At 48.4% G+C, this 14,823-nt stretch overlaps 2 protein-coding genes across 3 annotated transcripts in view; one reads left to right on the forward strand and one right to left on the reverse strand.

The window, feature by feature from the left end:
- Positions 1-453: 453 nt before the first annotated feature.
- Positions 454-6,120, forward strand: LOC142593424 (C-X-C motif chemokine 2-like). The gene is made up of 5 exons (XM_075709388.1): positions 454-517; positions 1,147-1,282; positions 1,634-1,717; positions 1,832-1,882; positions 6,006-6,120. Exons 1-5 carry the CDS (start codon positions 454-456, stop codon positions 6,118-6,120), a joined length of 450 nt encoding a protein of 149 aa, XP_075565503.1.
- A 1,370-nt stretch (positions 6,121-7,490) lies between these two features.
- Positions 7,491-14,823, reverse strand: part of CNOT6L (CCR4-NOT transcription complex subunit 6 like) — a 30,916-nt gene continuing 23,583 nt past the window's right edge. For both annotated transcript variants that reach the window (XM_009490969.2, XM_075709488.1), the window contains exons 8-12: positions 14,444-14,598; positions 12,827-12,978; positions 11,440-11,664; positions 10,535-10,737; positions 7,491-10,177 (exon numbers count right to left, since the gene is read on the reverse strand). In XM_009490969.2, the coding sequence (XP_009489244.1) occupies positions 9,965-10,177; positions 10,535-10,737; positions 11,440-11,664; positions 12,827-12,978; positions 14,444-14,598 (948 nt within the window). In that variant the 3' untranslated portion in view covers positions 7,491-9,964. The remainder of the gene's footprint in view (positions 10,178-10,534; positions 10,738-11,439; positions 11,665-12,826; positions 12,979-14,443; positions 14,599-14,823) is intronic.

Consider the following 14,823-nt stretch of genomic DNA (forward strand, 5'->3'; position numbering starts at 1 on the left):
CGCCTGATGCCCCCAGCCCCTTTTTCCTTGGCGTTTTGTCCACGTGAGCCCGGGAAAACGTCAGTCTCCGCTTCTCCTTCCTCCCAGCCCGTGGCCGCGCGCTGGCTGTCCCCGTGGGGCGCATCCGAACGGGTCCAATAAAGGCGGCAGCCCTCGGTCACCGTCGCCCGTGGCCATTCCAGCGGCGTGCTGCCGGCTCGGGGATGCTCGGGTGGGATGGGGAGCGGGGCGGGCGTCAAGGGACGCGGGCCAAGCGGGAGGTTTTAGGAGGTGGCCGCGGCGGTTTCTGCCTTTTTTTCGGCGGGTGGGTGGCGCGGGCCACGTGCTACGGCGGGGGGGAAGCGGCGGCAGGGAAGTTGAAGGCTGGGGGCAGCTCTTTTCCCAGCCCGCAAAATCCCCGGCGGGGCTGGCTATAAAGCAGCCCTGCGTGGTGGCTCGGGGTGGGCGGCGAGGATGCGGCTGCTGCCGGCAGCGCTGGCCCTGGCCCTGCTCCTCAGCAACTCGGTGCCGGGGGGCGGTGAGTGACCTGGGGGTGTCTGTCTGTCCGTCTCCCCCGCCGAATCCCTAGGCGGAGGCATTGGGTGCCCAGGATGGGGCTGAGCGTGGGCTCCTCTAAGCGTGCACCTTTTCTTTGAGTTTATCTTTTAAAGCTGGAGGGGGATGCTTGGGAGCGGGGCGGGGGGGATTTGCCCGATTTAAGCTGCTCCTCTTCAAGACCCCCGCAAAACCTGAGCGCGTGGCGGGCGATGGGTTTGACTCATCCAGCGCTGGTTAAGTTTTCAAACCTTGACGCTCAACCTTCTCCGCTGGTTAAGTTTTCAAACCTTGACGCTCAACCTTCTCCGCTGGTTAAGTTTTCAAACCTTGACGCTCAACCTTCTCCGCTGGTTGAGTTTTCAAACCTTGACGCTCAACCTTCTCCGCTGGTTGAGTTTTCAAACCGTGAAGCTCAACCTTCTCCGTATGCATGAAAAGATAAGCGTGGAGCTGTGCCGGGAGGGATTAACCCTGCGTCAGCCTCGCTGCTCTCGCCGCTGCAAACCCCGTTAACGCGAACCCGCGTCCGCCGGCAGCCCCGCGGGCGCCGGGGAGGGGACGGGGATGGTGGGGGGCTGAGACCTGGGTGCGGGCTGCTTTCGGGTGCAGGTCTGTCGCTGGAGAGCCTGCTGACCAACATGAGGTGCAAGTGCATCAAATCGACCGCCCAGGTCATCAACTTGGGGCTGATCCTTGCCATCGACGTTACGCCGCCGGGTATTCACTGCAGGAGGAAGGAGATCATGTAAGTGGAAAAGCTGCAAACCGAGCCCCGCAAATCGCTCGCTCGTGTGCCGGCGCAAAACCACGCGGGCGCTCGCACCCCCTCCGAAGCGCCCGGAATCGTGCGGTCGCTCTTGCGAGGCATGGGCTGTTGCGTGGGACGCCGCTGCCCGTTTTAATTTGGGGTCACCCCTGGCGTGGCTCATGGGGTCGAGGCCCCAAAAATCCCATCTGGCTGCCAGCAAGGGTGGCAGGGGTGCGCTCGCGGCCGTGCCGGGGAGCGAGGGGGTTTTTCTCCGCGGACAGCGGCGCGGTTGGAAAAATTTTGGGGAAGGGGCGTGCGCGGGGCTGAGAGGGTCTCGTCGCCTTGCAGACTCACCCTGAAGAAGAACAAGAAGGTGTGCGTGGCCCCCGAGGCGCCCTGGATCCAGCTGCTCATCCGCAAGCTGATGCAGAGGTACGCGACGCCCGGCGACCGAAAAACACGCGGGGTGTATCGGACGGGTCGGCAGGAGCATCCCCTCCTCTTGACTGCTTGCTTTCCCTTTCTTTTCTCCCCCAAAATCTGCAGGAACGTCACCAAAAAAGAAGTGGTGGCCCGGCCGCGGCGGGAAGCGGAGCGGTGGGCTTGGGGAGCGGAGCGGTGGCGTCGGCCCCCCCGCAAACCCCCTGCCTCCTTTCTCCCTCTCTCCGGATACGATGAGAAATAAATAATCGGCCGTGGTTATTTATTTATTCCTCTGCGGCAACAGCAGGAATATAACCCTTCCGCGCCGAGATACGCCGGGTTTCGTGGCGTAACGCCGGCGCTTGCTCTGCTCCCGGGGTTTTGGCAGGGGGCAGGAGCCTTCCCCTGCTCCCCCCAAAAAAAGGCTTGCCCGCCGTCGCCCTCCATTTCGGGTGCCCGCGCTGTTCCTGCACGCGACGGCAGCCCGTCCCGGGCGCCATCAATAAAAGCATGAACGTGCTTCCTCGCTCGGCTGCGGCGGCTCTTTCTGCATGGATTTGGGTAAAAATTGGGATTTTGGGGGCGGGGGTGTTAGACCAGACCGCGGCAGCACGAAGCCCTCGGCCGCTTTGCCGCGGGGCGCTTCCTAACGCGCCGCTTTTCCTCTGCCCCGAGTTTTCCTGCCTTTTTCCGACAGCTCCTGGGAGGAGCGGGTCGTGCCATGGGATGCTGGCGGGAGTTGGACGGGGTCCGACTTCTGCAGCCCCGTGGCTCCCAGTTGTCCAAGCGCAGGCGAAACGGGAGATACTGGGAAATTTCCCGGTGAGTGGCTGAGGCTCTCTCCATGGCCCCCCATTTTCGTGGGACGCGCACGTCCCGCGGGGACCCCGGCACGGCACGGGCACGTCCCTTGGCCGCACGGACCGAGGCGACGCAGGTGTGACTTGCCACGTTGTGCTGAATTATCACCGTTTAAAAAAATCTGGCTTGGCCGTGCTGGTCGGAGGCGTCTGAGGTTTTGGGGACCTCCCCAAATGGGTAGGAAGCAAATTTTGCGTCACCCAGCCCACCACCCCGGGTGCCAAAAGCGCGTCCCGGGGCAGCGGCAAGCTGTGAAACACCCGGCTGGTCCCCGTGTCCCTCTTCTTCCCACCCTGGGCTTCTCAGGAACCACAGCAGGGGCCAAAGAGCGTTTGCAAAAGGGCTGTTTATTGCCTACAGAAGGAAATAAAAGTACACAGGCGGGAAGAAACATTTATTTAGCCCTATCCAGCACGTGTGAGCAGTACCGCATCTCCGCGGTGCGGGGGGGAGGGGGGGGGAGGTGTTTAAAATAATTAAAAAAAAAAAAAATTAAAAAGGGAAGAAAAAAGTAACAGGTCAGGGTTTTGAGGACCTCCCTTTCCCGAGCTGCCCTAAGGTTAAAGAAAGGCAGGGCTGCTTAGCTCGGTCGCTGTTGGTATTTTGTCCGGGCTGGGTATATGCAGGGGAGCAGGTCTTGTCCCTGCTGTCCTGCTCCATGGGAATTCGCTTTCTCAGTGAGTTTTTTATTGCAAAGTATAGTTACAGGGGGAATTGCACTGTGGCATGGCACTTTCGGCAAAACACGAGTTCTTTCAGAAAGAGAGAAAAAAAGGATCCGTTTGTAGAAGCAAAGGAGAGAGCTGGAGAGAAGGTTTCTTACTATTTATGCTCGCGGGAAACATGGAATAAGTGAGTTAATTTTTTTTTTTTTTTTTTTTTTCTCAGTTCTCAGTTGAAGGCTGCCGCTTTTGCCAGCGTGCTGCCTAGGGCTGGTGTCAAACTTTGCAAAGTTTTTTGCCGGGCAGACGTACCCCGTCCCCGCGTCAGGGCTGGCGGGGAAGGCAGCCCCCCAGGGCTCCCCGGGAGGTGACGGTGCTGCCGAGCTGCCCCGGGGCAGGCGACGCAAAACCGGGGCCGGGGGGGTCTCCGCAAGCAGCAGTTTCCCCATCCGAGAGCTCGGCACGTTCTCGATCTAAAGCGAAGCTACCCGTTTCCATAAAACGAGACGTAAACCCCCCTAAAATGTTAGCGTAAGCATGCCCGGGAGTGACACTGCAGCTTCTCCACGTGTACTTCCATCTTTTGAGGGACAGGACCTTGCGGTTGCGAAGATAACACACAAGAAAGAAATCCAATTAAAAAAAAAAAAAACCCAACCCCCAAAAAACCCCCAACCTCCCAAAATAACCACTGTGAAATGGGGCGGGAGGGGGAGCTCCCATCACCGCTGCTCAGTGAGTTTATGAATTAAGGGCATACTTAGCTAACGGGGTGCACACAAACACTTTAATTGCTCGGAAAGCAAACACACGATGCGATAATTAAAAAAGGAAAACAAAGGCAAAGTCATGTAACACGTCACTTGTAAAGAAAGCCACCGTGAGGCTTTTTTTTCTTTTTGGTTGGGTTTTTTTTTTTTTTTTTTTTTTTGCTTTGGAACAAAGACAAATACAGACAAATGCAAACTCAGTAAATGCCTACATTGTAGGAACTGTTTGACAGAGAGGACGAGACCACGTACCACGATCGCTCCAACCTTCACCGCTCAAACGGTGAGAGATCTTGCAAGCTAAACGCACCGTACGACTGCAGGGCGGGAGGGAAAAAGGAGAAAGAGTCATATCACTTGGCGTGCTTTGCCATCAACGCTGTTTAAAACACCCTAAAGTACCTGAGCGTTTCTCTATCGGCACGCTTATTTTCAGATATACTCCAAAAAACTGCGCTCCTGAAGTCCGTCATCCTTCAACATAGCCAAACCGGCGAACTTTATCATCTCTTAATACCTTTTATAGAGTCAAATAATTTTTCTTAGGATGAAGGAGTTCTTTCAAGGTGTTAATTTTGTCCCTTTTCTCATCGTGCAGTACCTGCGCCTGCCTCATCCGCTCTGTTTTTTGTCCCTGCTCTCATTCCCTGGAGGAAAAGCAAACCCGTGGTCGGTGTCAGTGCAAAGAGTGGTCGCTACAGGAGATGCTGTATCGCTTAGGGCTGCGCCTGGATCTAGGGCATTATAATCTCTTTCTAAAATCGTTTTTAGTCTTAAAGTGAGTTCTTGGCTGACGCTTGGCATAGAGACTTGAGACATGAACGGTTTCCACCAGGTTCTCTTGGGGTTTGTGTCGCCTTTGAACGTGGAAGGGTGAGAAAGGGAGGGTACGTGACTATATTTCTGTAATCTTACACAAGCTGCGTATCGCAAGATGCTTTTCCTTACTGCGAGATGGAGAGACTCGGCTAATAAAAGTGTCTGTCAGGAAAACCCAAACCTCTCTGAATCTAGGGCTCATTTCTTTTTCGGTCTCTAACAAATCAGGTTCTCTGCCCCCCTGGGTAAAATCCCTCCAAGACCAAGCCCTTCAGCTCCTTTTGGGATACTGAAATTAGGCAGGCAAAGTTTTTCAAGGCGTGTGCTTGGTGCCGAAATGAGACCGCTTCCGAAGCCAACGCGAACGTCAGCGAGTCTTGTACGCTGCTTTGCTTCCTACCAGGCAGCGTGGGTTGCGAAGACCGCCCAGAAGAACATCACACCTCTGTGGTGACCAAGTAGGACGACGACCCGCTGCTTTTTTATGTTGACAGCCTGATTTTAGCTGAACTACCTCCTGCTGCTGCCTAGTTTACCAGCGTGCCGGATAAGGATGTGCTTAGATCGGTCGTCTCCCCATACAAGAGGGAGAGGGTCCGTCCTTTGGTTTAAATCGGGCCTTAAATCTTCGCTACCGCTACAAGAAAAATATCTGTGCAGGAGCCGAGAACAGAGGAATCGTAATTGCGTGCAAAGCGGAGGTCGCTGCGGGGAGGACAACTGCTATCTGCGATCCAACTCCCTTTTAAACCAGTACGAGGGTGCGTACCACATTTGTGCGATTATTTCTAATACAGGCTATTGATTCGCTTTGGCGAGGGCTAAAAGGCCTTCCGCTCCACCCCGCTATGCCAAGTTTCGCGCCAAAGGAAGGTTGTGGTGCTACAAGCTGAAAACGCATCGTGCAGATGAAGTAACTGCTGCTGTGTTGCTGGGTTTAAATCTGGTCTGCAGACAGTAAGGACCGGCAGCCGCCTCTAGCTCCTGCTCCCTACCGCGAAGGCGTGAATACTGTGCTCCTGGTCTAGGAATCCCTAAAGTGTTTCCCCAACCTGCCTTCAAAATAAACACAAGAAACTCTAATTTCAACAAGCCCTTTCGGCTTCCCTCCCCGCCACCTCACCAAAACCAACCCCCAGAGAAACAAGTGATATGAACCTTTGAGGTCTCAAATTCTCGCTCAAGATTCGGACCCGACGTCTCACGAGCCGGGTGCGGAAAGCCGGTCTCCAAGATATTCGGGATTAAGCAGGAGCTGCAGATGCTCAGCATCTTTGTAAAGTGGGCTTCGGCAGTTTGAGAGCGTGAACGTGGATTTAGGAGTCTCCGCAGCAAAGGTGGGAGACCGTCAGCCATCCGCAGCGTTACCCGAACGCTGAAGATCACGGTACGGTTTTGAAAGCTGCGTTAGGTCAGTGGCAAGTGCTTCTGAAAAGGTTAAGAGTCAAAGATTTTGGCTTTCTAGTCTGTAAAACACAGAACAGTGAGGACTTGCGACTAATGAGACCTTTTCTGGATGTGTCTGCAGACTAAAGAGGAGTGGCTTCCAACAGACAGAGAAAGCTTAGTGATAAAATGAAATATTTTCTCGAGAAATGCTAGAAAGAGACGGCAAAAGCTTTTAACGAGGCAAATGGGAAGGAAAGCTGGTCTCAGACCCCATTGTGCCATACCTGACTTCAGCGTGCGGTACGCAAATGTTCACGCTCCTTACATTGAAATGAGGAAACAAAAATATTCAGCTACGTTGTACAAAATTCTTTTTTTTTTTTTTTTATATATACATACACACACAAAACCCCGTATCTAACAGATTTACCATACTGAATTTTAAAAAGTTGCTTGTAGAAGGGTGTTGGATTTTTTTTTTTTTTTCTCTGCTTGCTTTAGGCAGTGCTGTTGCTTAGAAGTTGACACCAGGCACCGTATTTTTTGAAAGCAAACCAAGACAGCGAGGAGCAGTAAAGGACTTAAGAGCTTTTTTTCCAGGCGTCGGCTGCGAGGCCGCTGCGACGTGCTGGGAACCGAGGGTCAGGGATGGAGGGAACCGATGGTTTCCCATCCGTCTCTGCTTAGGGTTTAGGGATATTCCGCTTTGTATTCCTCCCTCTCCCCTAGAAAACGCCCTACCGTCAGCTTCCATCTGGGTCAAAAGAAAATTAGCGTCGCTATCTGGACGATGCATCTGTTTAGCGAAAGGGATCTCATCCTGTGCACGAGGCGGACGGCTGCCTGCTCTCCGCTCCCTCTCTTCTTAGAGCAGACAGTCGCTACGGAGAGCGGCGTTTCTGCTCGGCTGGGAAAAAAGTGCAATCCCCTTACTGCTCCTGCCGGGAAGGGAAAAAAACAGAAGGAAAACGGGGAGGGAGCCAGACAAGTGAAAGGTGGGTAAACACGTTCCCCGGTTATGTGCATCGAGTGAACATAAACAAGACTTTTTTTTTTTTTTTTTTAAAAAATCCAGAGGTTTTGTGCAACGTCGGTTAAAATAACTTTTTTTTTCTTAAAAAAATTGCACAGCGTAATGGAAGTTCGGAAGTGCGTTTCGCAGCAGAGAAAATCCAATTAAACACCTTCCCGCAACAGAACACTTCAATTGGTTAGAAACCAACGGGAACTCAAACTTAAGCAGTTTACAATGTTTGCCAGGGTGGTTTGTTTTTTGTTTTTTTTTTTTTTTTTTATCCCCATCCTCTCCCACCCCGATATTACAAAAGATTGTTGTTGGTTTTTATTTTTATTAATAAACGGGCTCCTCTGCAGTTCATATACAATCGTAGGTGAATTTCAAATTCCATTTTATACAAACATCTCAAAAAATATTGGGAGTGAAGTATGGTAGGAAATATTGCTCACGTTGCTAGTTAACATGCGTGTAGGAAAAGGAGGAGAAGGGTTTGTTAGTGCACACCTCCAGAGCAGAGCACCCCCCCCTCCAAAAAAGATACAGTAGCTGATTACAGAAAGGTAATGTCCACAAAATTAAGTTTTTCATGCTATTCTACTTTCCAGTACTATACTCTCAAATCGCTTTCGCAATTGATCTGCAATGGCTAGGTGTCGAACGCTGAGGTATATTAAAAAAGAGATACCTGCACCTAGAGGAAAATCCGTCTTTAGAAAGGGCTTTTTTTTTTTTTGGTGCTGCGCAAAGCAATTGCTGTACAGGAATTCCCCCCAGCTACGATCGCTTCCAATTTATAGTAGACAATAGGTGACGCCTCCGTTTTTTAGGCACTTCTTTTAAAAGGGAGTTGTCGTTTCCTTGAACCGATTTTTGCGTTCTGTCCCACACCACCCCCTCCCCGGCCCCCAACAAGAGTCAGGGAATAGTTTCTACTCTAGGTCCAATTGATTTTTTTTCCCCCCCCCCCAATGGATAATTTCCTATGTATAAAACGACAAAGGAAATATTTAATTAAAGAGTAGAGGAACAGCCTGACTTAGCAGTTTTGCAAGACAGAAGATGGCTCCTTAGTATTTAAAACTAATTTCACAATTTAAATTTGACTTTTTTAAGTATACGAATGAGACATAAATATAGGCTATCAATCTGTTTAAAAATTTCATTCACATAATGGAAAATTTTTTCATTTATTAAAAATATCACATTTTGAGACTAGAAACAGTAAAGTGCATGAAAAGTTTAAAATATAAATTCAAGAAAATCTTATAGCAGCAAAAAAGCAGAATAAAGAAAAACTTAAAAACACAGACACAACCTTTTCCTATCACTGTGCCATTGGTTTTTTTAAACATTAAGCAGCCAACCAATTTTGCAGAAAATTGCATTATGTTTAATGCCTCTTGAGGCACAAGGTTTTGAACTGGCCACCTAGAGCATAAAAAGAAAAAAAAAAAAAAAAAGATTTCCAACACATCCAAAGAGCATTAACAGTTGGGAATGAACCAGCAGCTTTTTAATTCAACCCTGACCGACAACAGAAAAGAAAGATTATTAAAAAAGTGTGATGGTTATTTGGCAACTAGGGTCAGGAAAAATAATCCAAGGAATGATTACAGCTACCGCTCGCTCCCCCAATGAAAAAAGCATGCCGACAGCTACTCCGCGTGCCCTTCGGAGACAGAAGTCAGATCATTTCCAGCGGCTTTTTCCTGTACCCTGCGCTTAAGCGTTTAATCCCAAGTTTCCCATCTTTGCAACTGAACTTTGGAGAAGGGAACCTAGGACGGATTTGCAACTTCTTTGTTCACCCGGAACCCAAACGTTTGCAACGGCTCGCCCCGACTGCAAGTTCTTACCATTTCTAAGTCCTGCTCCCAAACTGTGCTGCCGAACAGCGCGTCGCCCTGGCTCGCCGAAGCGGAGGGGCAGCTCTGTTTCACAGAGGTCCTTTGGATCCCTGAGCGTCTCGCCCGGAACGGACCGAGTTCTTCAGAGCGCCCCAAAAAAAGTCACCGCGGCGTCTGCCGAGCAAGCGATCTGTACGCAGCATTACACGCTCACCTGCAACGTCTCGCGAGACATAGCTTCGCTGGGAATTTCGTTGTAAAGGAAATCGCATCAGGAGAATTTAGACCTCAAATTTTATCACAGATATTGAGCCATCTTTGGTTTTCTAATATTCGTTAGACAAGGGGCGGGGCCACGCTGCTAATCATTTATAGTCAGGTATTAAGTGCTTCGCTAATGTGCAAAATTTATTTCGGACGCAGAGTTCAGTCTCCGTTTCGGGTTCAAACAAACAGCATTTCTAATATTCTTCCTATAAAACAAGCATTTCTATTTTTGTTTTTCTTTCTCCTAAAAGGTTGGCTCCCTTTGCCACGTTCTGGAAAAAAAGCATTATCTTGAAATATGTTAATAAGCAAGTTTTTAATCTGATTTGTCCATGTATAAGTGCAGCTTCCTACCAAAAAAAAAAAAAAAAAAAAAAGCTTGCCATTTAAAAAAAAAAAAATTAAATTAAAAACCTGGAAAGGGAATAATACTTTGGTTCCAGCCCTAGTGCCAAATGATACCAATATGCACCAAAATGTGCAAAAATCTCATATCAAACACATAAGGAAAGGAGCTTGAAGAAGCAGCTTAAGGTTGGCCATACTTCACTCCTATATACTTTGATTTACAACTGTACAGGTCCGTAACAACAGGTCCTTGCCCTCAAAGGGGCAGAGCTCCACTACCTCCTGTTAGGCAAGTGCACACCGTTGACAAGAGGCAGGAGCGGAGGATGGAGTTCGAGTTGTGTTAACAGTGAGAAGTGGTCTGAAGGGATGTGAGGGTGTGGACACCCAGTGATGTTGTTGTCAACCAGCCACTGAGGGTCCAAAGGCCCCAGGACACCAAGCACGTTCATGTGAGTGTTGGAATAGAAAATGTAGTCAATCACACCCTAGGGAGAAAGAGAAACACGACAGTGAGAACAGACCTCGCTTCTGGCAACCTGAACTCGACCGGCTTCTGGCTGCAGCTCACAGCGCTGGAATTAGGGTAAGAAACGCGCGTGGCGTTTTGCGTTCAAAGCGCTGCATCCGTTCTCATTAAGTCACTGGCCAGAGCCAGGTCGGAAGCTTAAAACCACCAGCAAATCAAGGATTTGTGTGCGGTAGGAAAGTGTCCAGCGAGCGTAGGAACCAGTCATGAAGCGCTTACAGGAACAAAGAGAAAGACAGCCAGCGGTCAGAAAATTAAGACAGCGTCCTGGGGAGACCAGGGCAACGTCTGCCATTTCAGAAAAATCGCTGCTTACTTTGAAATCAAAAGTGTAATTGGTGTAAGGCATCAAGTTGTTTTCATAGGCGCTCTTGAGTTGGAAGCCATGCGTAATTCTTCCTTCAGAAGCCCCGTTTTTTCCATTGCCGCTGAAGTTCATGAGACACTCGTTATAACGCAACTCCTTGAAGTCCTTGTGGTTGTCAGCTACTATGCCATTGCTTAAGTACTCCACTACACCTGTTTGCAAAGGAAAGGATTCAGGGAGTTGCTTTAAAATACAACACTCAGGGAATGTTGGCCTCGGAGTTAAAAACCAAAACACCCACAAGACGCTCCGTGAAATTAAGAAAAGAGTTTTCCATCTACGGGGAAATCTACACAGCAGCTGTCTTGTCCGCGTCTGAGCCGTACACACCTTTCTGACGCGCAGCCAGGGAACTGAGGCTCTCCGGCGCTTTTGACACCATTTTTTGAGGATTACAGTAAACCCACAGTGCCTGTACTGTAGTACGTTGTGCTAGAGAGGCAGCTTTCGTACGTATACCTGATATTACGGGATCGAACGTCGTAATTGCTAATGCAAACCCGTCTCCTTAGAAAGTTTTCACGGTCCGTCACGAACTCACGTCTTTCCTACTTATTATCGCTGCTCAAGGCATGGGTATTTATGTAAGGATTTATTTAAGATCTCTTTGTGCTTTTCTGTATCTTTGCAGGCGCAACCGACTTTTCTGGAGCGTACAACTGATCCCGAAAAGCAGTCTACTCAACCGGAGGACTTGCATTCTCTTCAGCCAGATTTCGAAAGGCAGCTGTTACTAAAAAGGTTTCATCCATACCTACCCGGGGAAGTGCAAACCGCCCCATCGCCCTCAGAGGAAAAGAGGATTCAAACGTTCTAAAAAGGTAAGTTAAAAATTAAGCCAAAAGCAGTCTTACCTGAATCAGGCAATGAGTTGAGATCCGCACACAGCACCAGAGGGATAGAGTTAGGATCTGCTGTTGGGCTACCGGGCCTGCTTGAGGCTTTCTCGAGGATATTTTTTAGTTCCGAGACAAACATCATAGTCTGAACGAGTTTCACATCCGAGTATTCGGGGTCCCAGTGCATGTGGGCATTGGCCACAATAAGCAGCTGTTTGTCCACATGAAGCGATTTCACACCTAGATCAACAAATACATTTTTTATCAGTGAAAGGCTGATTGTGTGAATACAGCAGATTCCCCCCTGCTGACATTCAGGGTCTAGCTACTACGGATGCCAAGGCAGACACAGCAGCAGGTGGATGTACTTTCGTTGCTGGAAAAAAGGCATTACCTGAACCACTGCTCCTTCCTAAATCAGCAGCATTTACATAATATTACGTGACTAAATCTCTCCGATATAGGAAAGAAATAGCCAGCATAATCTGATGCCCTTACAACTGCATTTACTGCTCAAGCGGTCGTCACTTGACCGTGCACCGCTATTCAATATTTAAGGCACGAGGGAGTTTCCTGACTCTAAACTGCCACGGTATGGCAAATTGTTCCCTTGGGAAAAACCTCAGACCTGCTTAAATGAATGCAGTATGAACCTGGCTGCTGCAAAACCCCATAGCTGTTTTTACTATTTATCTGAGAAATGGTACTCTGAAACATGGGGCATAAAGTCACGGGCAGCTCCTTCCAGTCCTGCAATTTAGACATTCTGCTCCTTTGAAGGGTACACTGGAACCAAGCGATCAAAAAACCGGACACGCAGACAGAGCAGGGTGGCAATTTTAAGGATGTTGAAATTGTCTGCTGCATCTGACCAAACTTGATGAAAACGTGCCAGCCAGTCAATCAAGTGGCATGCAAAGACACCTGATAATCTCGTTCTTCCACATCACTACATTAGCACTGTCATACAATCACTGGGGGAGGATAGAAGGATTCAATCAAGGGGAAAAAAAGAGAGTTGAAAATAGAAGTTGAACATTACAGACAACTTCCGGTAAGGGCACATGCGTGTAAACACGCCGACCTTGGAAACGCTGAATTCTTCAAGTAGAATTTAACAGAATAAGTAAGCAGGGACAAAAGCTTGTAAGGAGTAAGCTAAATGCTGGGCTTCTGGCTGCAAGTGCAACCAGACCAGGAAATCATGTCATCTGTGTCTGTCTTAGCCACCGATGGGCTGTCATTTCTCAAATTAGCACAGTGAACAGCGTTTGCTCATCTGCAAGTATTTGGTAACCACCACCAATGGCAATAATATTCTAGAGAGCCGTATTAGCTAAAGAATAACTCGTGCCTTTACGTGGAACTGAATAATCAACGAGAGAACCACGGTCATACTCACTTGCTCCAAATAGTTCTTTGTGCACCTCTAACACCACGGCAACTCCAATGTTGTCCTTCGTCATCACTCTGTTCAACATAGCTTCTGAACCTTCAGAGTTAGCCATTGCCACCTGGTTGAACTCCACTGTGTGCTTCTGCACCAGCGTAAATCTGATTAAACAAAGCGAACCGCGTGTGAACGCGTGTGACGTACAGCTACGTGAAAAGACATGGTTTCTGTCTGCGCTCCAGTCTACCACGTCCAGGGAGGGAGCCTGCAGGACAGGGTGAGGCGCAGTTCTTTTGTCCTCTCGTTTTATAAAAATAAAAATAGTTTGAAGAAATACTCCCCCAGTCAGGATAGAGCTCTCGGTCTGGCAAGCGAGATACTCTCAGGGCAGACGGAGATACCCGGGGTTTAGGAAGCGTTAGCTTGTTTTGGCGTAGCACTCCGAGAGGACTGTTCAGAGCAAAGCTCAGAGGTTATCGCACCTCCTCAGGAGTGTTCCAGGCAAAAAATTAAGATGAGATGGTAATTAAAGGTTTGTCTTTTACTTTGGGCAAATGCGTTATTAAAAACCAGCTTCTTTCAAACCACTAGCTACCACCATTAATTTTGTGAAATTGTTTTTTCATTCCTTTCCAGCCTTAGGATGCCAGAAAACACCGTGCTTCAGGACAAACTGAAGGCTACCTATTGAAAGGGGTTTTTTTTTTTTTGTTTTGTCCCCTTAGAATTTTTTTTTTTAAAAGTATTAATAGCCAAAAAGAAGAATTTTTCCTGTTTTTTAACTGAGAGCGCCCCAGCATAATTACCAGTTCTGTACATATCCTTTTTAGTATCAAGGTTTGAAGGTTTGAAAAACATCAGTTGTTTGTTTTCACAGACTTCCTCTATTCAAAACCAATCCACTTGTTTTTATACGCAATCTGAAAGGCATATTTTTGTTTCTGGAAACAAGGAAAACTCCGAAAGGGAGCTAAGCTTTGCGAAACTTCCATTCCAATTACTGTAAAGTGTTCCGAGGGTATATTCAGAGGGATACTCGGTGTGGCACAACCCGTGAGCAGTTCACACAAATGAGAAGTGCAAATGCCAGCACCTCTCCTCCCTTCCCAATAGTTTGATGCTTTTAGTGTAGCAGAACTTTTTGGATCAGGTATTCAATATTGTATTCAATTTTCGATTCATAAAAGCAGAGAATATGCTGTGATCCTTTGGCAGTAATACCTCTTTTAATACCTGAAGATTTAATACCTGAAGCTCAGCTTATAGATCTTTACAGATTAATCTAAGAGGGGTGGAACTTCTGTCAAGCAAGGCAAAAGTTTGTAGAGAAGGTGAGGTATTTATTAGAACTGCCGAAAATGCACACACGAAGCGCGTTAAGTTTTTACTCATAGTAGCTCTCCTGCAACTTCCATGTTTCTGAAGAGCTATCTTTGCTCGTAGCCTGAAAGGAATGGAAGGGCTTTGTTGCAAATAGAGGAGCAAAAGGGAAGGGAGGCTCATTCTTTGTAGTGAACTTTATCTTTTGTTTTATAGCACAGCACTTTGGTTACCAGGCACCCTGAGAGAGGAAGGCTTTCAGACCTACATCAAGAGGGTTTTTAAAAAGCTGCTTCTGCCCCTTACTTTTCAGTTTTGAAGAATATTGCACAGCCATCCACATGCTTTTTCTCCTGCTCAGACATGATTTTGGCACGTGACTTTGGAGAAAAGAATCCATCGTATCCTCGTTCTTTCAAGGCTGGCAGAAAAAGGGTGAAGTATTGCTCTGTTTCCACTTCCTGGAATTGAAGACAAATATCTTAGGCTAACAAAGTCAAGTAAACCCTTCCTGTCGCTGGACGGCAACTTGGGCCTGCCTTGGCTTGCGGTCAGCAGCTCTCACCAAAGCGAAAAGCTTCTGTTTGCACAAATCATGTCACTTGCTAGATTAATGGCCTGCTAGAAACAGATTTGCATTCCTGGATATCCTGGAATCCCCCCCCAAAAGGGGAAGTGACAGGTGT

This window comes from Pelecanus crispus, chromosome 4, assembly GCF_030463565.1.
Source record: "Pelecanus crispus isolate bPelCri1 chromosome 4, bPelCri1.pri, whole genome shotgun sequence".
NCBI classification, from domain to species: Eukaryota; Metazoa; Chordata; class Aves; order Pelecaniformes; family Pelecanidae; genus Pelecanus; species Pelecanus crispus.